This window comes from Ischnura elegans, chromosome 4 (assembly GCF_921293095.1).
Source record: "Ischnura elegans chromosome 4, ioIscEleg1.1, whole genome shotgun sequence".
NCBI lineage: Eukaryota > Metazoa > Arthropoda > Insecta > Odonata > Coenagrionidae > Ischnura > Ischnura elegans.
The window spans coordinates 96,068,712-96,096,465 of NC_060249.1; the positions used below are offsets into that span (position 1 = coordinate 96,068,712).

The window sequence follows — 27,754 nt, forward strand, 5'->3', positions numbered from 1 at the left end:
CGCAGTGAAAATTTATAGCATTGTATGTGAGTAGCATCGCCCACATGCGATTTAACCTATTTTTTATGCTATATCCGAAGTCCATTACGTATCCTAACTACCCAGATTTACAGCACTAAACTATGAATACAGCCTCGACAGCAGTAACTGATGATTGCATAAGATACATCAGTCGTTGATGATGTTTACATTCGTATTCGTCTTAGAATTTCTCAAATTTATTTTCGCATTGTTTTCTGAGATTTTTTTCCTGATGACCCTTCTTGAGGGACGATAATGAGTTATTAGTAAAGCAAATGAATATGAGTATTCTGAGTATAAAATATTATTCGGAGTATCAACAGGTAGTAGGTATTTTCATCTTGTAGTGTTACTGAATTCATGTGCTGATATGAAACCTTTTAAAATAACCAGTTTAGTGGCCAAAAGTTAGGTGACAAACCTTGCTAAATGCAACTCCATCTAAAAGAGCGGGAAGTATAAGTAGGCATGGGTAATCAAATTTTCACGATTGTCTGCTTCAACCATGGTATTCTTGGCCTTCAAATTTTTGTTCTTAAAATTTTCAAGAGATTTTTAAACCAAGTAGCAGAAATTATACTTGTAAACTATTAATTGAGAGGCATGAAACTTTTTTCCGGTATCACTTGCTAAGCATGCTGTTTGATTTATGACTGCTTTTAAATTATATATCCATGACGCCAATACACCCTTAAAATGTAAGGGATTTTAGCTCGTGGGTGGAGGATGAATGAGTGGGCGGTATCAAGGAATTAAGCGTTTAACGGATCTTTCCATGGCAGCAAGTCGTCTATTTATATCAGATACGGCTCTGTCTTTTGCTTGAGACTCTTCCATCATAATTGAAAGTTTTGAGGATATGTGGTTTAACATCCTTTCTTGCTGAAGCCTTTCGTCCATTTCATCGAAACCATCAGTTTCATTGTGAGAATCTATCCTCCCGAGTCTACGGACGCTCCCCCATGACACCACTCGCCTAGAGTTCCTTGCGCCAAAATCCTCTTTCCCTGAATTAGATTTCTGACCTTTTTTACCATAGCACGTCCTACTTGCTACGAGATTGTAAGCGGCATCCAGAAGGTGCCGAGGAACCCTTTTCTCTCTCGGATCGTTTGGTCTCAGGTGAATAGACATATTGTAGGGTGCGGAGGGTACCAGAAGGGCACTTTTGAGGCATGGCTTTAGGATGGCAGACGGTATAATTTTGGATAGAGATCGCGAGAACAGGATACTCTCCAAATGACCAATGTTTTCCACTTCTCGCACCAATCTGTTCAGTTTCGCCGTTTTGCGCAGTCCCTGAATGTCACTCACTGCCAGCCCGACAAGGAGATTGGTCAAAATTACGGTCATTAAGAGGACAAAGGCTAGAAACATAACATGCGAGGTACCCTGAAATAATATCTTCTTATCTTCGTCGAAAAATATACTTTCATACTCCAGCTCTCCGGACATCATTATGACCGATGTTAGCAGCGCAAGGTAAGGCTTTTCAAAAGCAGGGAAATTCGGCAGCAACACTGCCAGACCAAGGCCAAAGCCTATTAGCAAGCAGGAATAAGCAAGCAACAATTTCGAGAAGTTCACTGATACAGTCGTGAACATCTGCACATACACCCCAAAAGTCGGATAGCGACCAATCTGTATCATTAAATCTGCCCATATAAAGACAGTGGCCAATGCTGCAACATGATGCTGGAAGGTATAAAGGTCGCAGATCGGCCCAACGTTACTACGAAAGACATGACTCAAGAACACGCTCACAATGATGACCCACTGCAACCAGTTCTCCCAGTTGTGAAAGTATTTTACCCATCCGTGGGCTATCTGGAAACATTCTTTCACCATCGAGGCAATGTTCATCATCATCACCATGTAGCCTACGATGACCATGCGAGGATCAATCGTTTTGCTGAACGGATCACCGTCCATCTCCGAGATGCACTTTCTTGTCCCGTTGCTAGTCTCGTTGTAGCCGTAAACCCCTGGGTCTCGGGAGAACACGCCGATGATGTAGGTGGTGTAAAACGTGATGAAGATTAAGTGATAGCAGAGGCCGATGAGGAAAAACTTTCTTATCCTGCGCCACTTGAGAAAGAGGAACGTCTCGCAGAGTGGATGCTCGAGGGCTGACCTCATTCCGACCTCGATCAGCCCCAGTAGTAGGGAGCTTTCGTTCCCTCCGATGCATCGGCTGTCTTCGAACGAGGCAGTTGGCGGAATGAGGGGTAGCAGAGGACGGAAGTCCAGGCGGAGCTCGCAATCTGCATCTCCAAGGTCCCTCTCGTAAAGGATGACGGACGAATTCAGCCTCTCTAGGAATAATGGGACCGTGTCAGGGGTCCTCCTGACCATGAACGTCAGCGCGGAAACGCCCCCTTTCGTCCTGGCCATGACGTCGGCGCCTGCCTTAACCAGGAGGCTCACGCATCCGGAGAACTCATTCAGGGTCGCTAGGTGCAGGGGAGTATAGCCGAAGACGTCTGGGCAGTTGACGTTGCATCCCTTGGAGAGCAGCAGATTGATGCACTCCGTGCACCTGGACTCCTTGACGATTGCGCAATGAAGCGGAGTCCGAAGGTCCACGTCCACGGCGTCGCGGTCCGAGCCGCGGCTTAGGAGCAGTTCCACCACCTCGGACGACTGGGACAGGGCTGCGAGGTGAAGCGGCGTCTGCTGGCGCGAGTTGGTAGTGTTCGGATCCGCCTCGAAGTCTAAGAGGATCCTGGTGCATTCGGCGCTGCCGTCTTTAGCCGCGAGGTGTATGGCCGTGTTCCCCCAGCGCCCTGCTCTGCACCTCATGTCTGCTCCGCTCTCCAGCAGAATCTGAAGGCATTTGGAATACCTGCGGACGGAAATAAATTATTAACAGTAAAATAAGGTCTTCGACTGAGAAATATGGAACAGAAAAGAAAGATGTGAAGCATGAGGACCATACAGGCGTGAATGAGGTAGTTGATAGGCGAAGCGAGTGTTGAGCTGACTCAAACCAATCCCTGAATTGTTGACTTGTGATGATGATGGAAGTGAAGACATTGCGAGGAGTTTAATCCGGTCCTTTTGGCACTTTAGTTTAGCTACAGCTAACATTAGCCGCCATATAATATAAAACAGCACTTATTGGTAGCGAAAGTTGCTTATTCCATTTAAACTAAATGAACGCCAAGCATCGGATTGGAATGGCAGACGTCTCTGCGTTGATGGAGTCGAATAGTTGTATATGTCTACGTATGTGATCAAAGATACTTACCCAAATGAAGCCGCAACGTGCAGCGGTGCCGCGGCGCCTTCCCTTGGCGGGCAGGTATTGGCGCCCGCTTCTAAAAGAGCCGAAACGCACTCTGGCGAGTCAACTTGAACGGCGTAGTAGATGGGAGTGGGAGCCTCGTTCAGACTCGAGTTGACGTCCGCTCCGGAGTCCACGAGGATCTTCACGCACTTCTGGCAACCGGAGCTGGCGGCGCAGTGGACCGGGGTGGCTTTGCCCTCGTGGTCCCAGACGTCTGCGCGAGCTCCCTTAGCGACAAGGACGGCCGCACTCTCGTTGTCTCCTAAGTAGCAGACGAGGTGAAGAGGTGTCCTGTGCAGAACAGAAATATAGGCACACGTTAATCAAGTTCTAGGAGCGGGAAAACACTGAAGAACTCATCACTGTTTCTTCCAATTTGTCATGTATGATGTAACCAAATTTTATCTCGGCCTCAATAGTTATTTGTGAGCTTGCCGTGTAACTGTTATACTTATAAGAAATTGGAAAGCTTCGACTTGTGGTCATTGAAAAATAGATAAAAGCACCACAGAATGAAATCGTAGAAAATTTCCTCCTTTGATACTTCAACAAGTTTTATATACTATCTCTTCAGTTTTCTAATTTTCGTCGATAAATAAGAAACTGATGACTCATTGTAATTTTCAATACAAAAACTGATTCAATTTAATTTGAGATACCCATTGAATTGAATTTCTGGCGTTTTTCATAAAGAAATACTTCCTTATTTTATCTTCATCATGGCTACGCCCGCGGATCTCGCGGTTGTAATTTTGAAGATTTTCATGGCAAGATTCAAGTGAGTGGGATACCCCGACTGGCAGGGAAGGTAATTCAGCGTCTGTCCCGCGAGGACTAGATACACATCTGAGTCAAATAACATAGCGTTTGAATTGTCGACTCCTTGACATTACTTGATGGGTTTACAGAACATACTATGAAAATTGTAATATTTATCGACAAATGAAGCATTTTCAACTCCTTTAATCTTGTGACAACCAGAAGCAAAACGACGAAGAAGTTGTATTAAAAATTTAGTTGACTTGTTCCTCAGCTGTCATGATGCTTTTTGCCGAGCTAATTTTTTATGAGCACGTTGTTTTTCATCCCCACATACCTTTTTTCCGTGAGTCACAGCTTGAGTTACCAAATCACGCATGAAAATCATTTGAAAAAAAATGAATACGGCACTGATTTCTAAAAAAACTTCTTGTCTACTCCAAATCGACCAAACCGTTAGGTAATTTTTTTCATAAATTTTACCTGGTATAGCACTAATTTGATATAAGAACGCCGCCATTGACTCTCCGTCCATGTAATCTCACTGTAGTGGAACTGATGGTTTCAGGCTTAACTTTGTGAAACCTTTCCATTATGGAAAATCAAAGACTAAACGTTGTATGGTTCACTAATATATTAAAAAACACGATCCGGGTTTCATGACATAGTTTCATCTTTACCTGAAGATGTGATGGTTACATGTTCACCTGAAGACGTAACTATGTTATGGTATTAAGATATTTACCTTATGATGTAATGGTTATATATTAACCTGAAGATGAAACCATATCATGGTGCTAAGATTTTACAATCTTATGAAACCCGGGTATAAAAATATATCAGTGTACGTTACAAATTTTATTAATTCATTTTCCTTACTATAAGTGTTACTGACCGTTAAATCATCACAATTTTTCTGTAATTCAAACGTTAAGGGCAAATTTTTCATTCTATTCCACTAAAATTACCATTGAGGGTCTACTAACCTGCCACAACCGTCAGTTACATCAGGACTGAGGCCATCCTCTAGAAGTCTCCGTAGTAGATCGGGTTGCCCATGCCATGCAACCAACAGTAGAACAGAATCTCCGTGCCCTTTGGAGACTGCTTCATCGATTGCTTTTTCCAGAGTCTCTTGCCTCGTAACCTGATCATCAACCTTACTTTCGTCCCCCGACGACGTCGCCATGGCCTCAAACGATGTCCACAAAGTCTCAGCGCCGGGCAACGTCCGCAAGCTTGTTGTGACATTTTGCGGTGACCATATGTAGCGGGTTTTCTGCGGGAAACATGAGTTCCTTCTCTCGTAAAGGGATGACCTGGAAGTAGGCGACGACGGCTGCAGGTATTGAACACTGTCTGAAGTCGTGCTGTCCAAAAACTCTTCCCGTTCATTTTCGCTGGAAATGCTCGCGGCTCGGAGATTTTCGCCACTTTCACACTAAAAAATAAAAAATCAGGAGCACATGATTAGAATTGATCATTCACAAAGTAGTTCGACCTAATGGCTGGTTATAATTGGCGAGGGTAGAGATCAGCCCAAACTAAGCCAAAAGGGTGAAGATTTTACACATTCGATGTAGGAGAGCCAGTTTCTTTTCCCTGGCCACCTTGTCTTACGACGATTTTTGTTTGGATTGCCCAATGGTTATCCCCGAAATGAAAATTAACCGAATTCGATTTTATTATTTGATGCATAAAAGTTGTCCTTTTTATATATAAGTCCGTATAATTTAGCAAATAATTAATTTTTATCTTTTCATTTTTCTACTTTCAAACTGAAACATATTAAATATGAGTATATTTTGCGATAAGAATTTATAACCGAATAATGCAACCCGAAAGTTTATTTCATTGGTGAAGGTAGGGCTCACTCCAGTTTAAGCTTAATACGTAGGAATTTCAACGTTCAAGGTAAGGGGACTTCTTCTTTTTCCTGAACCACCTCGCCTTTCGCTGATTTTTGTTTTGGGTCCCCTGAGGGTTCATCCGATATAAAAATTATGGTTATTCGAAATTATTTTATTTGTTATAAAAAAGTTTCGATGTATTACACCGCTGAAATTTTGGTGCTTAGGTTTTCTCTGCGTGATCGATCACGTGTTAAAAATTTCGGTTCTAGACTCGACGCGAGTGACAACGAAAAATACCAAGCTGGATGCATTAAAAATAATTTTAATGTACCCTTTTCGCCACTCTCACTCTAAAACATTAATTCGAAGCCTTAGCCGGGATAAGGATTTATTTATTTCAAAATTAAGTTATTTGGTGTAGAAAATTAAGTGCTATGCCTGTTAAAAATGAATTTATTTTTGTCCGAATTACTAAATCCTATTGAAATCTTACATAACTCATCCATTGCACATCTTGTGCTCTTGAGTTTTTCAAGCGTCGTTCATATTTTGATCCAAGTCGGTCGAAGCTTTGTGGTTGTAATATAGCTGTGGCGACCGAAAAATATATATTTATATATTAGACGTAGCGATTTCTTTATTTATTAATTTTGCTATAGTAATTTCCATACTACTGTCAGCAAATGCATCCGACTTATTGTGGCATCTGTGATTTTCCTTGTAGGTAAAAGTAATTGACGTAGAAAAGTGTTCGAAAAAGTTATTCAAATTAATGACACGACTCCTAATAGTAGCTCATATTTCATAAAATATTCTTATGTAATTTTTCTGCCTTTGTTTTGCATTTAAAAACAGAACTATTTAACTTAGGTTAAATTGATTAATGATTCATCATCAAATTACAAATTTCAAATCGATTATAGGCCAGGTAGCTATTCCGCAGATTTTTCTTATCGTTTATGTGCTTTAGATAAAACTCTCCATTGCATACAAAAAAATTGGTTGGGGTAATATAGATATCACTCGAGAAATAAAAACATTTTCAGTAAAGGCGTTACGCTGGCCTCTTGCCGCTGCAGCGTCCGGCTATTCGCATTGGACGCCTTATCTCCATAAATTAGAAAGAGAAAAATATATGAAATGACTTAATGCTAAATGTCTTGAATTGAGAAAGATAATTAAAGTGTAATTTTACATGAGTTAAAAAAACACTAAACGATATTGCAAATTCAAAATTTCAAATCGATTTTGGATGACGAGACTTCCCCCTACGAGTTTTTCTCATTTTATCCTGAGATCTCATTATCATTACATACCATTCATCATCGAGAAATATCTTTACCTGCTTTGAGCCTCATAGCCGCCGATCACCCTCAAGCATAAATTTATCAGCCCCTGGTAAAAAACAACCGAGCATTCAACACAATGGAAACTTGGTTTCCTTTATTAAGCGATTTTCTTTCTGGACATTTTACACTCATTAATCACTACCTCTTGCATTTTAACCATCTACGTTAAACTGTAAGCACTTCATTACTGTAATGCTTCAAGAAAGTTTGAATAAAAAACTTCGTAAATTTCACATGTGACTTTACTAACGACCAGTTTCATCGCTGTGCGAAATCTGAATTTGAACCTGATGATGCCACACAGCGACCAAACTGGTCGTTAGTAAAGTCACATGGGAAATTAACGAAGTTTTTTAATTAAAATGAAGAAATTTCACCAAGTCACGCCTCAAACCATCAAGAAAGTTTGCATACGTGAGGGGGACCAAACATGCATCTCCGGAATTTTGTGCAAGAGTTGTTTGTGTTTTGACACGAGATTTGAATTTTTCAAGTCAACATTTCTTTGTGTTCCGTAAGGAGCGTACCTCCTAATCCGTTACTCTGACCCTTTTTGTGCGATATTGCCTGGAAATGCCATTCATCACCAACTCGAAAATCCTCATTGGTGATGCAACATATTCAGTACGCTGCAATGATCTTTATACTGACCCTTACCCTTATAGCTCAGTGGCATAAGCACGGGGGGCGCAAAGGTGGGGGTTTTCCGGGTTATAACCTCCCTTTGAGCCGTTAAAAGAGGCGCCAAATGCGTGAGATAGCCTCAATAAATAAAGAATACTTTGTTTTAATAAATACTAGTACAAAATTACTGTTTTTGAGTCCTAAAAATCATGTTTTCGACATCAAAAATCCTCAAAATCCACGACCCAAATTTACCCTACACCCGAGTGTTTTCCATACACCGCGGAAGGGCCCCGATACCTCCGGTAAATCCCAACCCCCATTTCAAAATCCTGGCTGCGCTACTGCCATAGCTCGGTCGGAAAAAGGAATTATTGTATTTACTCTGCGTAATTCTCTTCGATCGAGGAAAAGTTATTAGTTTCCCTTGAAAGGGATGGAACGCACTTACATAATGCTCCATACATTATCATCATCATTAGTCAACAATCCTAAGATTGGTTTGACGCAGCTCTCCATTCCTCTCTCCTATCCGCTAGCCTCTTCACAGCGACGCAATTCTTCTCTTTTTCATCCTTTATTACCTACCCTATGTAACTCATTCGGGACTGTCTCTTGACCCTCTTACTTTCCACCTGTCCTGCTACATTTGTTTTCATCAGACCATCATGGCTCATGATGTGGCCAAATCAGTTGTCCCGTCTTCTGCTTATTGTTTTTAGAAGACTTCTCTTTTCTTTCACTCTTCATAGTATTCCCTCGTTACTCACGCGGTCGGTACATTTTACCTTCATCATGCTTCATGCCGTCCAGTTTCGTTTCACACTATATAGTGGTATATCGGTTGATACACGCATACGAATGCCCGCAAATGAATGGAGCGCTTTGTCTGTACCGCGATGAAGAAAGGAAAAATTCTCAGAAATCGTATCTAGCATAAAATGAAATGCAGTTTGCATGCAAGTGATGTAGTCATGCATTCTTTCATGGGTGATATTATTAGCAAAAAACTTAAAGAAACAATATACGTGCTACACCTGAGTTATATCAACGTAAATTGGTATCCGTCGTCCAATGCTTAATGGGAATGCATCCGAAATGTTTTCCTGAAGCACTCTGCATTGAATGTTTTAATTAATGTTTTTATTCCCCCCAAATCCACCTATGACTGCAGAGAGGCGCAAAATGCACTCATGAGGCCTAAAGTCGCTAATTTATGTAAATTTAAGCGTATGAGGGCTGGGGTCGCGTGCACCCCCCAGAAGATTAAAAATTAGACAAGATGTTCAATGCGGTTATCATTACGTTCATTTTTTTGTGTATTACGGAGTCTCAATAAGTTAATATCACATGAATAACTTTTTATTAATACAAAGAGAATATTTCGTACAGTTAGAGTAATACGTTGCTTTTAATCTAAAATATTTCTGAGAATACCATTTGCCTGTCAGACACTTATGCCTCCCACAGAAAAATCCTGGATCCGTCCTTGTCTACTTCCACATTTCCTGACAGCTTCATCCCTATTTTCGTCCTTTTGTCGCAGCACTATTTCGGTGCACCCACCAATGACGCATATGTCTGACCGACGGCGACAGAGTGAGCAATTACGATAAGTTTTGAATGTTTCTTATCCGTTATCAGTTTTTATTTGCACTAATCCCGCTCTCCAAGGTTTAGCAACTTGATTTTTTGTGTGGATTATGCTGACGCAAATGGTGTGGGTGCCAAGTACTCCAGCCGACGCGTACTCAGGAGGCCTTAAAGTCGCTAATTTATGGTAACAAATCTTTCGATTTCGATCGTAGAAAATATGTGAAGTGATTAGGGATGAAACGGCAGCCGCTACGCCGATATTTGCAGGCATTCTCGTGTGCACGCCCTGTGCTACGACCCAATGTCAATCATTAGCTTGACATATGCATCAAATCCCTTATAGCTATCCATAAACCCTGTTCTCTTCATTTCTCTTTATCATCTGCTCATAGTACGTCTGTCAAATTAGATTATCTCGGTTATGACCGATGGAAAGCATTGGTTCATGAGCCCCTTCGGTTGAGGTGGAGTTGGATGGATAGCTTCAAAGAGATGTTCGCTTTTAAGATAATGTATTGTTGCTCATGCTTTATAAAATGTAATTTACTGGAAATTACTAGTTAACTGAAATTTTATAGGTGATGAATCCATTGGCTACGTAGCTCATGTTTTATACCTACGGAAATACGAAGCGCTGTTTCTTTAAATACATTTCGTTTGCTTTTTTGTACTGGTTGCACAATAATGCTAAGTGGGTAGAAAAATATGGGTTTTGTGCATTCCAAATGGTAAGATGTTGACAAAAACGTTGGCATTGAATATGCAATATTAAACCGTGAGATCATGATACCCATTCTATCGAAAGTGAGTGCATTAATACTTACGACGATTAAAAGAAGATGGAAATCCGTATGCAAGGGATATTCACGCTAACACTATGAATATGAATTTTAATAAATGAGCGGCTATAGTAGATAAAGAGAAAGAATTACGTACCACAATCGTAAAAGGGAATAAGAATCCCATTCGAAAGACCGGTGTCTGCGGTAGATGTCAATCGGAATTTAAAGGCGTTCATGTAAAGGTAGCAGAAGTATGTAAAATTGATTCCCTCTGGGATTAAATGAATTTATCAACAAAATATTGGCGAGATATCCGTGTATTCTCAATAGATCAATGAAAAATCATCGATTTTTACCCAATCATCTGATGTAAACAAAATCTGTCATATTTGTTTTGTAAGGGGTCCCTCCGGCACTGCAGTCCACTTTATACAATCTAAGGTCTTACCGATTGGCTGACTCTTAACTACCAAATGATCTAACTGCGTGGTATTACTATGACAACCTAACGTATCAAAGCGATTATAATACATCTACATCTAAATATGGCCGCTAGTGCGGAGCCCTTTCGTCTACATATACATCTATTTAGAGTATAGGCAGTGCTTTAGTTGGGCCGGTGCGGATACCCCCTAAAAACCAAACTCGTCATAAGCGTACCCGTTAACTACCTTATTAAATCTGTAAAAAATAGCCCTTCTGTAAATTGTCCAAGGGATTTCTGAAAGAAAAATCGGAAATGATTATTTACTCTTTTAGAGTTATCTCGTGGCACAACTCGGAACTAATGTAAGAGTTGGAGTTTGGCATTTCAATCGCGGCCGGATGCATAATACATGTTCAGCTGATGGCAATTTTTGGCGAGTCCCGCCTAAACTTTTTTCCCAACTACAGCACTGGGTATAGGACCCTTCGCAGGGTATACTCGGGACTACCTGCGGCATGGCCCCAGAAAAAGCATCATAACCTAATGTTTAAATTGAGAAATACAATTTGTAGCAATTATTGGCACGATATGGCAAGTTTTACCGGATATTTCAATTCGCACAGAGTAACAAAGCTTCCCGCTCAACACTTTTTGTGTAAAATTTGTAGGAGGAAGGGCACTTACATCGAGTTGCGTGCTACTGTCCTCCCCGAATGACCTAAAATTTTGTGCACAATATTAAGGCCGTTTTACTCGGTACACGGAATTGCGCAGTCTGACGTACGTGTGGAGGCGCAATCAAAATTGCGTCGTGTAAAGCGGTGAATTGCTAGAACACATGCGAGAATGCGTGGATGCGAGACGGCAAAATAGCCCCTGTTCTAATTTCTATCATGCATTCGCGCAATTTCACGCCATTTTAGAAATTAATGCAGCTCTAACCTGCGCAATTCCGTGTACCGTGTAAAACGGCCTTTACGCAAAAAATGCTCGTAACTATCTAAAAACTTGTACTCAGAATATAATTTGAAATCTTCCACAGTCTTTATATTACTTCTGCTGGAAAAAATAAGGAGATATATTTTAATGGATTTTCTCTCCCGTTCAAAGGGGTAGTTCGTGGCCATTAAACGTTTTTTAAAGGTTTTGAAGCCAATATTCCTTATGTGAATTCCTTACTTTAAAATGTTGTCAATCTGACTGAAAAAAAATTGAACGAAAATTTTCTGTTCGGTCCTGATTTCGGAGCTATGTGGTTGAGTTGTGATAGAATGTTTTAATTGGTAAATACAATTTGACGTAATAATATTGATACGAGCTGGCAAGTTTTTCGTATGTTTCAATTCGCACAGAGGAATCAGGCTCCCCGCTCAATCCTACTTACAAATACAAACCCCTTGTTAGTAAAATTTATAGACGGAACGGCGGCTGACTGGCACTTACGTCGAGTGGAGAGCTGCCCTCATCCCCGAATGATCTTAAATTTTGAGCACAATATTATACAAAACATGCTCGTAACTACACAAAAACATGTACTTACTAAGTACATACTTTGTAGACTTCCACAGTATTTCTATTACTTCAACTGGGACAAATAAGGAGGCACATTTTAATCGTTGTTCTCTCCCGTGCTAAGGGGAATTCCCTGGTCATTAAAGGTTTTTCTTTGGGGGCTTTGAAGCCGATATTCCTTACATAAGAATTCCTTATTCTTAAAACTTTTATGACTCCGGCTGAAACCATTGGATGACAATTTTCTGTTTTGTCCTTATTTCGAAACTACACGGGAAATTTTGCTAGAATTTTTAATGGATAAATACAATTTTCAGCGATAATATTGGTACGAGCCTTGGAAATATGCATGAATAGCCATGAGAAAAAAATCTCTAAAGAAATTTCCTAACATCTTATACTACCAGCCTCGGTAAACTAGCCGTGGGAGATCAGGAATCTGGATAGCGTAGCGGTCTGCGCAGTGGCCCGGAAAGGCAAAGGTCCGTGGTTCGATTCCCGGTCCAGGAGGATTTTTTCTCATGGCAATTCATGTATACATTTCATCGCCGTTCACGCGGCAGGCATTAAAATATAACGCATACCGACAAGTTTTATCGGATATTTCGATTCGCTCAGAGGAATCAAGCTTCCAGCTCAACAGTTTTTGTAAACTTTGTAGGTGGAACGGCGGGTGTTTGGCACTCACGTCGAGTTGCGAGCTTCCCTCCTCCCCGAATGACCTCCAGTCCCTTGGCCTTCCTCCGTGGGACCTGCTGCGGTAGGAAAACGTCTTCCTCCGCTCCGCGGCTCCCGAGAGCATGGCGTCCCACCGCTAGGCCTGGCTCGACTGCTCCCAGCAAATCCTCGGCTTGAGAGGATCCGAGGAAAGGAAAGATCAAGGCACGCCCCCGGCCGTCATCAGCCCTCCTGGTCAGCATCAAGTAAGGAAAACACACTTCCGATCAATGGCTTCCCTCTTCCGCCCCAGCAATATGCTCCTATCCTGCTAGGTCGAACCGCCAGAAATTGCTCGCGATTTTGGCTATTTTTGGTGGGGAGACATGAAAAAGAAACTGCACTTACTTAAGAACGTTCTCAAGCTTCGCATCGAGTGATTTTATTTTTTTTAACAATGCCGAAGGTTCGAAAACCGACTTGTTTATCGTTTTCTCACCGTGGTGTCAGGTGTCGTTCATTCAGATTCAAATGCACCTATCCTGGATAGTCGAACTGGCCGAAATTGCTGGCGGTTTTGATGGGAAGACTTGAAAAAGAAACGGTTTCTTATTCAAGTCTCCCCATCATATTAAAAACGTTTCTCGGGCTTTGTGTCGGGTGATGTTCTTACAACGTCGACGTTTCCAAAATTGACTTGTATGTCTACTTCAGGGTGTTTTCTCGCCGCAGTGTTGGGATTTACTCAGATTAAAAATAGCCGTTTTTAATTCCCAAGAATGTGTGCCGGGAGTATTATGATTGGCTGCATGTCTAGCTGGCTGTTAGATTAGTTTTTAGTGTCTTCTTATATATCTAATGCATACCAGTGTCCATATATTTTACTTAATTTTGTGTGTTACGTAGTCCAGATTTGGTTAGTTTGAATCAGTTTCAATCTTTATTCAGTGTTGAGAACACTCCCAGAATATGAAAAAGTAGTTTTTCGAATCGTCGGTGTTATTATAAGACATCACTCAGCGCGACGCACGAATTTGCGTTCAGTTCACCCAGAATATCTAAAATAATGTACTTTTCAACTGTATTTTTACGAATGGTTTTATTTCATTTCGATTTGAAACCGAATGAAGTGGTGCGAAAAATCGATAAATATTTCGAATCGAATATAATCTAAAATATAATTTTAGTCTTTCGAATTGAATCAAAAGACTTATTCATTGCGTTGTTATAAAGTCGCTCCGAGAGTAGATTTATCCAACCGAAGAGCACATCATTAATGAACGCCAGTGTCGGATCCAGAGTAGGGACAAGGGGGGGGCTAAGTGGGAATTAATATACCAGCAGTAGTGGGGGTCCGAAAAAAAATTACAATTTTATCTAGTGTTAATTGGATACCCAAGGGGGAGGGGGGGTTTGCCCCCATAGATCCGCCACTGATGGACGCCATACTTAAATGTCAGATTGAATGTTATTGGACGAGGAAATATGCGTATAAATGAAATAAATAGAATCTTTCAGACTCGGGACATTACAGTTCAATGGAAATTCAAATCAAAATCCAGATAATCGAACAGTTGAATATTGAATTGAAACTAATGGAAAATCTGATTCTAGTTTATTTGATTCGAAAGGGAAGCATCCGCACAGCATTGGAAATTTTTTTGTAAACTATCCAGAAAATGTATGTGGTTTCTTAGTGCATCTTATTTTTAGGAAAAAACTAATGAATAAAAATTGAAAGAATCTACCTATTTAGGATTTGAATTCTTTAAGCAAAAGATACATGCGATTACCACTCCAACTGAGGTTGGTTCGCGAAGAGGTAACTTTGACATTATCAAAGGTTTGCCCGTTGTAGGAGGCAGTATGTGTGTAAAAAAGGCTGGTATTATTAATTTACTCGGTTTTTTCCCGAAGAATCATTGCAATTGGGAGATAGTATTTTGACTTTTGAGATAAATTCCGCTCCGTTAAAATTTATCTCGACTGGTCTGCTCTGTGAGGTCACAAAGATTCAAGTTTATTTTGGAAATATAGTTGGGGCGCAATAATTCAATGATTCTCGTATAAACATCTGAAGACTAACAGAACGACATTGCAGGCTTTTCTTGATAATGTAGTCTTTATCAGTAACTCTAAAGTGAATTACCTATTAATTTATATTGGAATACCAATTGATGGACAGATTCAAAATAACGAATAGTAGTGTAGAACGATGGATTCTTATCGTTTAATTTACTACTGTAGGTATTAACCGTAGGTAATTGAATTGCCTTCTTATAAAAGTAGTTACCTGCTTCATGGTGATGGTCCCGCTTATTGTGGACGATACCTGATGACTGTCAACATTTTTGGTATCCAGTGGTGTAGAATGTTCGATTTACCCTAGCCTTGCACCTTAAATAATTGAAAAGACATTGTAATTTCAATCAAGTTGATACAAGATGAATTGAAATTTGAACTGCAACTGCAAAACTTACGAATAGCGCTCATTCGGTCAAATAAAAATTTCACTTTGATCGATAGACAACCGTTTCAGACGTTGGCGAACATAGTGGCCTTCCTTTCACTTGTATAGAGTGCTTGAAATTTCAAAGAGATCACTTTTGGATGAGTGCATAACACAGTTTTTCGTACGGAGATGCAATGCTTGTAGCATTCGCGGTGTATCGAGTGAGAATGCTTAGCGTGAGCGGATATGCTACTTTCAGCAGGACGTGGAAAGCCACATGGAGGGGAGTGGTTTGTATGGGGGAGCAGGGACGACCGCAAAAACAGGTAGAAATTCTGGAAGCTCTCTCAGTATGGCTCTGATGCTTGCCGAAACCCATCTAGTCCATTGGGAATGCCTTCCTTTGTGAATAAAGGCCATCTACATTATCCTCCTCAGTCCAGGGACACGTCTACATATTTCTGGTTAATTAGATGCTAAAAATAACATAAGCGATTTCTGTGAATCACGCTTCTTATGATGTTGTCATCTACATCTACATAATACCCTGCGAGCCACCTCTAGGGTGTTTGGCAGGGGGTGATCAATCACCAGCATGCAGCATGCATTTGGACTCCCACATGCAAACCACACCGTCCAAAAAACGTCCCGTATACTAACAAACTATACTACTATATGCTGTTAGAAATAATAATTGAATTAAGAAACATGCATTAATTTTTACATAGGTTAGTAGGCTACACTACAAGGCATGCAATCTATTTGATAGGACGGAATAAACTAGTTGCAATAATTACATTTCACTTACAAGGGGAATACACGACCTTCGGGTCGCCGATCGAGCTCAAATTTTCCGAATCGGTAGTTTATGGGTATAAATGTAATATGCCGAAGCGAGACGACGCACCTCTCCTAAAATTCCGAGAAAAAAGCAATTAAAAATCGTAGAAAATGAAGCTACGCTATATAACCAGTTTTGAACGCCAAGGTTTATCAAGTGGGCGACAGCCCAGTGGATGTTAAAATATGCATGGTTTGCTTCAAAGCTCGCTGGCACGAGACAATTTTTCGTAAATGTGAATGACGTATGTTTTCCTTAAAAAATTATGGGCAGTCGTTGCGGTTGTGGAAAAACCTCCTTTTCTGCTTGTTCGTGGTGCCGCAAATCACTTTGCTTTGCATGTCTTTATGATGAGTTCCATCCTGAAAATTGCAAATAAAGGATTAACTGGAGTGGTGAGGCAGTGTACTGGCCTTCCACATCCAAATCTCGGTAAAGAATTAAGGGGCATTCCTAAATTCAATCCCTGCGTGTAATGTGGATTACACTAGTTGTGCAGTACACCGTCCTGCGGATGGGACGTTAAGCCGTGGTCCCCTTGGCGCCTTTCGTTAAGAGCAGGCTAATGCCGACGCCGGGTTTTTATACACCCTTCATCCTAAGTCCCTAATCCCAAGCTGTTCCATTCGATTTAAATATTAAAAATAAACTCTTTTAAAAATATATTCCATAGTAGTAACGAAGATAAGAAAACGAACTTTAAAAATTTAGACAGTAAAAATCTTAAAAATTAACACATAAAAACATCCGTGAGCTAGCATCGAACTCGCTACCTTCACATTAACAGTCGGATGCCGTATCCTCTGGACTTAAAAAAACATTGGCGTTCAAAACTGCTTATATAGCGTAGCTTCATTTTCTACGATTTTAATTGCTTTTTTCTCGGAATTTTAGGAGAGGTGCGTCGTCTCGCTTCGGCATATTACATTTGTACCCATAAACTACCGATTCGCAAAATTTGAGCTCGATCGGCGACGCGAAGGTCGTGTATTCCCCTTGTTAGCCAAGCGGTGAAAAAATTCAAACGTCGATGTAAGTATTGTATGCACAGTACGCTAGGACCGAGGATGTTCGGGTGGCCCGAAAAATTACTTTAAATGGGTGGGTTTTAAGACCTCACGTTCTCCTCTCGAGCTGGTCGCACCTTCTCAGCTACTCCTCGGCTTGGCATGGTTCGATGATGGCTTGATGGTTCTTTTTATTCTCAAATTGAAAAGATACATTAATGTATCTGTTTACATGTGTGAATTCATACATGTAAACAGTCCGCCGAATGCGGAAAGATCCAGCCGGTAAACTTGGCGGATAGTTCCCTGATTGCTCTTTGTCGTAGATAATACTGAAAACAAATGTAATATACTAGCACATCATTACGAGAAATCACATAAATAGAAACACATATCAAAAATATCATTTTATTATATAAAGAAGAGGGCACAAAATGGGTTTAGAAACACAATATATACAGGGTGGAAAAATTGTGTCACGAAATTTTAATCCCGGGTAGAAATCATAAGAAAATGGCCGAATGCGAAACATTTTATTCGATGTAACTTATCTCTCAATCCCATTTGCCGAATTCTTTCAACGAATTGCAATTTCAGGTCTGAATCTACAATCCCATTATTTTTGATTTTTCAAAACCGGAGAGTTAAGGAGTTATTTGTGAATTTCTACTTTAAGGCGGCCACTTTTAAATAAATCCCTCAATCTTTTTAGGAATTGTAAGTTTGACGATTATCGAATGTGGTTAACTTTTCTTTATGAGGCTCCCATCTGAGTACGCGAGTTCATGCATCTCGTGAGCACGCTATGTACATTTTGTGAGGTGTACGCCTATGCAGAACGACCAAATTTTTTTCATGTTTTCATAAGGGATGTTATTAAGCAGCTTGTGCAGCCGTTGTTTAATTTAAATTCTATATTTTTGCTACTTGATTAGCCTTTGTTTATATTTGTTAGCAGATTAGCCTTCGTTAATATTTGTTATTTTTCTTGGACATTATGTGAGTGCCATGTTTCCAGTGTAATTTTCCGGTTTCCAGTAAAATCTGGTTCAATATCTTAAAATTCCATCACTAACCACATCTATTGCCGATAAAAATAAATTATGTACATATTTTTACAGTTAGTTACTCAATACTCATTTATATTATTTAATGCTTACTTTATTTGAATAATTTTTGCATTTGGCAGGAAAATGTATAAATTGTTTAACATTTGAAAACCGTCATATCAGTTCTCCTTTTGAAAACTGCGGCGTTATTAAATGGAATTTTTTTAAACTTGAACTTTCAAGCCCTAAAAGAGTGTTTCAATTCCATATCTTGACTTTTATATGTCTGTCATTTATATAACACGCATATGAAATATTTATGGCAGATTCGTAAGGATGCTAGGATTCGCCAAGCATGTCACAGGAAAGTTATCGGATATTACATAGAAAGAGAGATAATACGTGACTCTTGTCAGGCCGCATCTCAAATCGCGGCAATCATATCAGCCCCAGCGGAGGAAGATTTAGCCCATTAACTAAATTATGAAGGCCGTTTTACACGGGGCACGTCATTGCGCAGGTTAGCACTGAAAGCATTTGTTGAAGCTGCGAGAACGCGAGCTCAGAATTAGAGCCGGGGCTATTTCACCTCCTCGCAAACATGCATTCTCACATGCATCTTAGCAATTCACCGTTTCACACGACACAATTTTGACTGCGTCTTCGTATACACCAAGGGTGCCGACTTACAAAAAATAGCGGGGGGGCCAAACCGGGGACCTTGCCCCGGTAAATTTTACAAGTAGTGAATTTTAAGTTTTTAAGCATTTTAGAAGAGTCATATGATCAACATTAGAACCCTGATCTCTCGAATCTCGATATCTGGACACTCCGGGGGAAATCGGCAAGCCTTACACATTTTTTCCTCACATCTGTAACGAATTTTTGGGGGGGCTCGGGCCCCCTCAGGCCCCATGGAGTCGGCGCCACTGGTACACACGTCAGATCGTGCAATGACGTGTCCCGTGTAAAACGGGCTCAATACAGAGCACAATTTTACGATTCATAAAAGATTATTACGAGAGGAGAATACAGAGGTTTTACATGAATTGACCAGGTAACCACTTTAAACTCGCAGTCTACGTACTACAATTCGATTGCTTGAGCAATTAAGAGCAGATATCTTTCAATGTGATTCGGAGGACATCATTTTTTAACCTAATCATATTTTTCAGGCCCCAAGGAAACAATAAAATAAGAGAGATATTTTGCCGAACGGCTAGGTATAGGAATTTCGTTTTACCTCCGAAAAATTAAGGATCTTAATAAGTACTCGGCGGACCTAAGAGGTCGAACCTAGGACCGGAATTAAGGCGTGGTAGAGGGGACACGTGCCCCAGGCAGCAGATTTTAGGGGGCGAAATTTTATTTATAAAAGTTATTTAAATTTTCTAATTAAATTATATAATAATTACTTTTAACTTAACAGATAATTAAACAATAGTATCAATAAGACGTCTTAAAATCAAACGTACTGTGTGTAATTTCAACTGGGTACCGAATCTAAAAAAATTGCTTACGGATGTATTTTATTTTAGTGGTGGGGAAGGGGGAGGGAGGAAGCGATGGGGGATCAGAGGAGTGAGGGCGGCAAACTGATCTTTACCCTCCCTGACCATACTCCTACTTCCGGCCCTGGTCAAATCACTCCATGGTGCAATTTGTCTTGTAAACGTCCAAACTACACCCGCCACGCGCCTTTTGCGTTGGCTTGCCGGGTAGCATTTAGATCAAGATGTAGCCCCTCATAATTACCACATTCATTTAATCATCGACAATGAATGGATATCATATTCCGTGCACCTTGGAGTGTGGACGTACCCAGCGGGGGGGGGGGGGAGGTGGGGGCAACTGCCTCCCCCCCTTTGAAGCAATAATAAATGTTGTTCAAAGCAAAAGCTATGAAAAAATTTTCCTTTTGAAGAAAAAAGATATTAGCAGAAGACATGGAACTAAAATAAAAATCATTATTTTTTTCAAGCAAATAATTATAAAAACTAATAAATTGCTGTCATAATTTCCTTAAAATTTTGGTTTCATTAACCTTTTCTGTGCAAAAAAGTTACAACTTGAACGACCACAGCTAGTATCTTGGTTTTGATTCTTGGTACGCCTATCCGATGGAGGTTGATTCTCCGCAGTGTTTGTCAAAGAATGGACTGAGTGTGAAAGAGCGGTTATTGATATTTATCATGTGGTCTATTAGGCCATCGAGGTCTTTTGGGTCCCTCCGTCATATTGTACTAAGCAAGGATTGTTGGGAGATGTATCTCGCCATGCGAAATACGAATTGGGGAATAGCGATTTCCCAAGAAATGATATCAGATCATGGTCGAGAGCCATTTACACGATGCTGTCAATAAATAATTTCAGGAGAACTTCGTTTTCGATGACGCTTGCTGATGACCCTGACACTCACACGTGTAGGTGCGTTTGGGGGTCTAACTTTTATAATTAAGATGGGAGAGCAAAGCTGTGAAGAGATTACCTACAGTTTTCATACAAGGAAGTGGATTAACAGAAGAAATGTAAAGTCTTCTGTCATCATATAAATCTTCTGGAGTTGGTAATTTCAACGACGTATATTTGACCGTGAATTCCGCTTAAAAATATTTTATGCAGTCATTCTTGTTGTTGCATTAATTAATATGATTGGTGTGACATCATTGCGTTGCAAAGAAGTTACTGTTTCATTTAAATTTTCCTGAATCACTCTAATATCTTTCTTGAACTCCTGACTTGAAGGGAAAATATTGGCTGAAATTTTTTGTGTTAATCTAAGGAAACTTAATTTTCACTTTATCCAATGAGTCGCATTAGAAGGCATCTCAATAAAAAGATGGAATGAAAAAGAGACAGAAAACGCTAAGATTCGAGATAATATTCGCTCATTGAGGAAATGTTTGTGATAGCAATCACGTTGTAGGTATAAATGCAATCGATGGAATCGCTCTGGAATGATGATCACTAGTAAGCCGCCGAGCGAGCGAGTTGAAGTAGTTGAATAAGAGGTAATTGGAACCCAAGTTATCTATTCAAACGAATCTTTCCTTGGTTCAATCTTTCCAATCAATAATGGTAATAATGACTTAAAGTTTAAGCCACATTTGTGATTTCGATTATATTCCCTGCGCAGAAAATTTAGGAGAGTGTATGTCCTTGGTATCCTGAGCGACATAACCTGTTTTCAGGCAGTCCACGGACCGGCAGAGATCAAGCAAGGGCGAAAAGGCTTCACATGTGTTGCATATTGTTCGATTAGTGCTCTTAAAGATAAAATCTGTGCATTCGCCTGGACAACTTCAACGATATCTCTCACGAATATCTCTGATATGAAATATTAATGGGAACATCAGAGATTGCAGGTGATCTTTAATTCTGTATGATGCGTTTTCCCATTGACAAATCTCTTCGACCACTCTAAAGTTCTTTAAAAAAAATAGACGTGCGTCAGAAGTGTCAGAACAGTTCATTCAACGACGCATTTATTTTTGGTAGTGGAAACAGAAGCAGATAATGGTCGGGTTCATTATAAAAACAATGTTACATGCTGAAGCGTAAATTACTCAAAACTAGCAGTGCGAACTTGCCTGTTAATCGAAAATTAAATTTGAAGGGGAAACATTGAGAGTGAAATGTATGCGGTGCATAGTGACATTTCATTTCCTGTTCATATTTTCCTCGAAGCATTCATTTAAATCGGCACCTGTGATAACTATTATGCACCTCCATGATAGTTGTTTCGCATTGTGCCCAGTGGCGTAGCCATGGGGGGAGGGTCCGGGGGGTACGGACCGCCCCCCCGAAATACGCAATAAAAATATAAAAACGAAATTATTTTTCTCCATGAAAGAAAACAAAATATTGAAGGATCACGAATTTACAACATATTTCTTCAACACATGAATTTTTTTCGATTATGGAAAGTGTTAAAATTAGTTTAAAACCCATAATTTAGTACCCTGTTTTTCAAAAGTTTTCCCCCACGGTTATGGACTCTCCCAGAACTAAAGTCCTGGCTACGCCGCTGATTTTGTCTTACCATCAGTCTTTAGTATTCAGAGTTTTCTTGAAATTCCCCCTCATTTGTGATTATCACGGAGTTGTCTCTATTTTATAAGTTGTCGATGGAACAGTGGCACTGGTGTCAGGTATGCCAAAAAGGTTGTCCCTCCGTGATCCCTCCCTCCCATTGCCTCCCTCCTATCTCGAATAGAAGCCACTCGAGAGGCTACGCTTAGGCGTAAGTAGTGGAAGCAGCTGCCGTTAGATGCCTCTAAAAGCAAAGAGCGACGGAATGGATCGGACGACACCAGAGGGGGAAATATGATTACATTGGTCGCGATCTTCAACGTGGAAATCTTTTTTCTTGCCTTCTGCTTCGAAAAATTTGGGAACAAATCTAAGGATAAATATCCTCTATGAAATTCATATTAAAATGTCTCAGGCAGAATGAGCGTAGGTATCGTATAATTTTGTAATTTTTATGACTCCAAGCACTTAGTTCTCATGACAAAGTGTTCAAAATCAAATTTTAACCATAATTTCCATCCCAAATATTAAATATTCATCTTGTTGGATGGTACAACGTTCTTTTTTTTAACTCAACGTTTCACTCCTGTTAGTAATTTAAGGTATGAACATTTTTCGCTGCCCGTTGCATGACTCACCGCCATTCCGTTGCAGGGATGATTTTAAGTCCAGGATTCAAACAGGTCCAAAAATTGAGTACCAAAGCGTAAAGGATTTTATCATTTGTTGGCGAACGTATGATGCGGAGAATGCTCAAAATAAGATGAGCGAGAAGTTGATATGCCAATGAATGCAATTGCACCACTCTTGAAAAAGCCATCTTAAATTAACTTAGGAAGCTGCAAAAATTTAAAATGTATAAAAATTTTCTGTTGTTTTGTGTTAGATACGATATGGTCTTCGGATATTATAACTGTATGATTTTCAATGTGTCACGGTGTCCAAGCAAAGAATCACTAAAGTGCCATTTGCTGAGATCGGCTGTAAAAGGAAAGAAGGCATTAGTTTGAGTATTCATTTGTCTAGACCGCGTTGTGTTAAGAAGCTACACTGTGTACTCTGTACACTCAACATGACTGGAAATACGTCGTACCATAGAGTAAGTATATACTTACTCTATGGTCGTACTAACGGGGGTGGGAATGTAGGGGTAAAGTAATTGCATCAATCGGGGTTAAGCCTCTAAGGGCAGAAATGGGCCGAGATAATATATTAGATTATTAATATGAGATATTTCTGAATTTGTTGTTACAAGTTGGACAGCTTAGGTAAATAAACCAGGGCTTAAGGGTGTTCTATACCTCCGCGAAAAACGGCTCTGCAGACTTCAGGTTGCTCGCCATTTGCTCGCTTATTATACACTCTGGAGAGAACTTGTTTTGGATATGGTTTAAGCTAAGATTATTGTTATTGGCAAGTGAAAAAAAATTATTTGAAAAGCATTTATTAATTAGTTATTTGCGCTGAAAAACACAATAAAACGCCTGTTTTCTCGATGTAATTCTACCACGTAGAAAATGCGATTTGAATTTTTTTTTCGGGAAATGAGAACATTCATCCTTCTTCTTGGAAATAAGATACGTTTCATCAATGTAATATTTGTAATAACGACACTATAGCTCAATTTCCCGAGCGTGTTTTCTCAACGTCAAGCGCTTACGATCTTTTCTTCCATGGCGCTGCTGTATGATCCCCCACTCTCGGTGAAAGAGCTTCTCACCCCACAGCAGTCTCTCTCACTACCTCCCCTCCATCGTGTCTTGTGTCCCCTACATCTGTTTTTTTTCCTCTATGCTTTCCTCGACCTAAGAAGCCCGTCTGACCCGTGGTCGGGCCCCAGCAGGCCAACAGTTTTTTTCGTTATTATCCGAAGCCCTGTGTTCTTGTGTTGCGAGCGGCATGTTTGAAACGGGGCTAGCGCGAGTTTTCAAGTTTTCTGTTCTTATGCATGGAAAGTGAAAGGAAATCAAAGAGGAAGCATATCTTTTGTGGGAAGGTGGAAAAGAAGTACTAGGAATAATGGTGAATGTATAAATCCTTTTTAAGTGTGCTACATTATTAACAGTTAGTATATCTTTAGACACGTATTTTCATCCACGTAAAATCTGTAAAAACGTGATGCAGCTAAGAAATAGACTATCAAATTATTTTAACCATTTTAGTCATTACAAACCTGCAATAATAGATGTTCTTTACACTACAGAAGGAGAAACTGCTTTAAAGTAAGTACCTACCTCTCGATAATTTATTGGCTGTGACTATAATATATTAATTTTTTGTAACCAAGCATTGAAAATAAGATGAATACAGAGAATATACTGCACATTATCAATTAGATTCTAGGTTGCACCATTGCCTTTTAAGTTCTTGCTGACGCTAGCCAAGAATAAATATTTCACCGAGTAGGTAATATAACGTGCATATCTTCATTTCGTGTCTAAATATTTTCAAAAGTAACCGTTATGTCATCAAAACACGATATGAAAAGTATCACGTTGGTTTATTTGTCTCGTATTTCCGACATATATGTTTCTCGATAACTTGCAATCGAGGGAGAAAACTTCGAAAAGTTATTTTCTTATAAAAATATTCTTATTTATTAAAATTACTATTATTAATCATTACATGAGTCACCCAAAAGAAAGAATTTGAACTTGAACCACCGTATCACTAAGCAGGGGTTGATGTTTGGTCGATGTAATACAGCGACGACGTCTAGATGACCGAATTTAATCTTTAACTATCTATCTAACTATTTGCGTAAATATGCTTGTTGTATGCAAAAATTAGATACGCGAGATCCAATGAACCTGCAAACCAGTTTTACAAGTATAAGACAAGAATTTTACTTGTGTAGCAGGAGTGACGAGAAAACAAACATTACACACGGATAAAACTCGAATGTGGGATATTTATTTCGCTCGAGTGAAGTTATGCAAACTAACTTCGCGTTATATCTCTCACCAACAACCTGTTTCACGTGCTGCTTACACTCTTCTGAGCGATTGATTCTCTCAATGAATTGTTCTCACTACAGGTCGTAATGAACCGAAACTCTGATGATGAATGCAACTTTTCTCAGAAGTGGGCGGCAACTTCCGCGATTTTTCAATGCTAATTTTTGTGAGAATGACTGAACGAGGTAGTTAGTTATTTTTACCCATCCATCGACCGAGTTATTAACTAAAATTAAGATTTCGTGCCAGAGTAAACGACCACATTGCGATATAAATATGCAACACTTCATGTAAAATACTAGTGCGCAGGATCAGGTAGACTCATTATATTTAACTGTTGAAATTATTAGGCATAATAAGACGTCTAGAAGTTTATGACAACTAAATGTAATTTCATTAAAAGTTCTTCAGTTTAGAATGATACTAACATCACCGCAGAGCGGTTGTAGTCATTGGGAAGAAACTAAAATTTCTCAGGAGTATTACCCGATCAATTTTTCTCTACCCCTCGAGTACACTGTATGACCCTTCCGGGATGGAACCCTGGATTGAAGTTAGGTCTTGTACTTAACATGTCTCCCATTTTTTTAATTTCGAAGGGAATTTTAGGTCTTATACTACACTATTTTTTAATATGAATGAGAATACATGTATACCAAGACTGTTATTTGCCACGAAAAAAACATTTCGCTTATGTTAGCCGCGATTCAAACGCAGATTGCCGGTCCGTTACATTACCAAGTAATTTTTTCTAGGCGAATCTTAGACACAAGTGAAAAGAGTCATTGAAGAGTCAGTGAATTTCATATTCAAGGAAAAAGTTTGCTTCGTGGTATAAGTGGTAGCATATTTAACCGGCCATCGGGGATATCCGGGTTCGAATCCCAGGTTAGTCAAATGATTTTTTCGTGTCGATTATCATACTTATTTAACCATGCACTAGTGTATTTAACTATGCACTCGTGCGCGTGACTGCGTACAAATTTGCTTGTTCAATGTAGTACTTTGTATGAGTGAGAGCAAAAAACTTTTGCATGTGACGCTAGAATATCCTCTTTTACGAATAACTCTAACCACTACACGGTAGATAATTTTTAGTTGCCGTTCCATGCTTAACAACTTTATTTGGTAGAATGATTAATGATTTTCAAAACGCTCTACATAAAAACATATACTTAATTCAACTTACAAATAAAATCCGAAGATTCAAACGTGATGGAGCGGAATTTTTCCATATTGAAAGAAACACTTGCAATTTTCCACGATTATAAGAAAAGTTAATGTGACCTAGATTTCAATGTTATAACAACATCTTCAACGTACAAATTGTGTGTAATTCATTCAATGTATCTTCTTGAGACTAAGCTATGTCTGATTACGAACTAATGGATTCGACTTTGCCAACATTTGGCCCGCTTTAATTTCGTAGGGGATAAATTATTTCTAATGCCTTTACTAATTTACTTTGAAAAACTGCGAGAAATATTCCTCCTTCCGTTAATTATGTAAAAGATAAGGATCATACGATCGATATTCATGGAAAAAGGTTCCGCGCTAAATAAAAGGATAATTATGGTAAAGCTTGAGACTAAGCCGGTAGATACCGTAGTGGTAAATGTTAACATACCTACGACGGACTACTAGGATGAAGAAGTTAAAGACGTCTATGAAGATATCACAGCAGTAATCAAACAGGTAAGAGGTGAAGAAAACCTTATAATTTTAGGTGATTGTAAGGAGAAGGCTTTGGGTGTCAATATTAACGGAGAGAAAATAGTATGCTACGATTCGCTGACGACATAGCAGTCATAGCCGAGACAGAGAAGAATTTTAAGAAGACTTTGACAAATATATAAAGGAATATGGCCAGATATCAGTTGAAAATCAACAAAAGGAAGACTAAGATATTAGTATGGAGCAAAAGAGAGGAGGCTAGGACAAACATTAAGCTAAGAGATCAAAAGTTAGAAGAGGTGAAAGCGTTTTCTTACCAGGGAAGCCGAATTACCAACGATGGAAGAAGCAAGAAAGAAATAGTAGAATAGCGCTGGCGAAGAGGGCTTACTACAAAAAGATGAATCTTCTTACATCTGAGAATACAAGCATAGAAGTAAGGAAACAATTCATCATATGCTACATATGGAGTATGATTCTCTAAGGAAGTGAGGCTTAGACGTTGATAGCAGCAGAGAAGTCAAAGAGTGGAAGCATTCGAAATGTGTTGCTACCGAAGAATGATGAATATAAAATTGATCGAACGTGTAAATAATGAATGAGTGCAAAAAAAGTGGGATAAAAAATAAGACTTCTAAAAACCTTAAGCAGAAGACGGGACAACTTACTTGTCCACATTATGAGACCTGATAGCCTGATGAAAACATTCATAGAAGGACAAGTGAAAGGGAAGAATGGCAAGGGACGCTCCCGAATGAGTTACATTGGACAGGTTATAAAGGATGCAAAAGGGAAGACATATGTCGCTATAAAGAGGCTAGCGGGTAGGAGAGACGAATGGAGACCTGCGTCAAATCAATCTTAGGATTGTTG

At 39.6% G+C, this 27,754-nt stretch overlaps 1 protein-coding gene across 1 annotated transcript in view; it reads right to left on the reverse strand.

The window, feature by feature from the left end:
* Positions 1-259: 259 nt before the first annotated feature.
* LOC124158196 overlaps positions 260-27,754 on the reverse strand; it is a 48,357-nt gene continuing 20,862 nt past the window's right edge. The window contains exons 4-7 of the mRNA XM_046533384.1: positions 12,901-13,026; positions 5,056-5,510; positions 3,272-3,601; positions 260-2,866 (exon numbers count right to left, since the gene is read on the reverse strand). Coding sequence (XP_046389340.1) covers positions 766-2,866; positions 3,272-3,601; positions 5,056-5,510; positions 12,901-13,026 — 3,012 coding nt within the window. The 3' untranslated portion in view covers positions 260-765. The remainder of the gene's footprint in view (positions 2,867-3,271; positions 3,602-5,055; positions 5,511-12,900; positions 13,027-27,754) is intronic.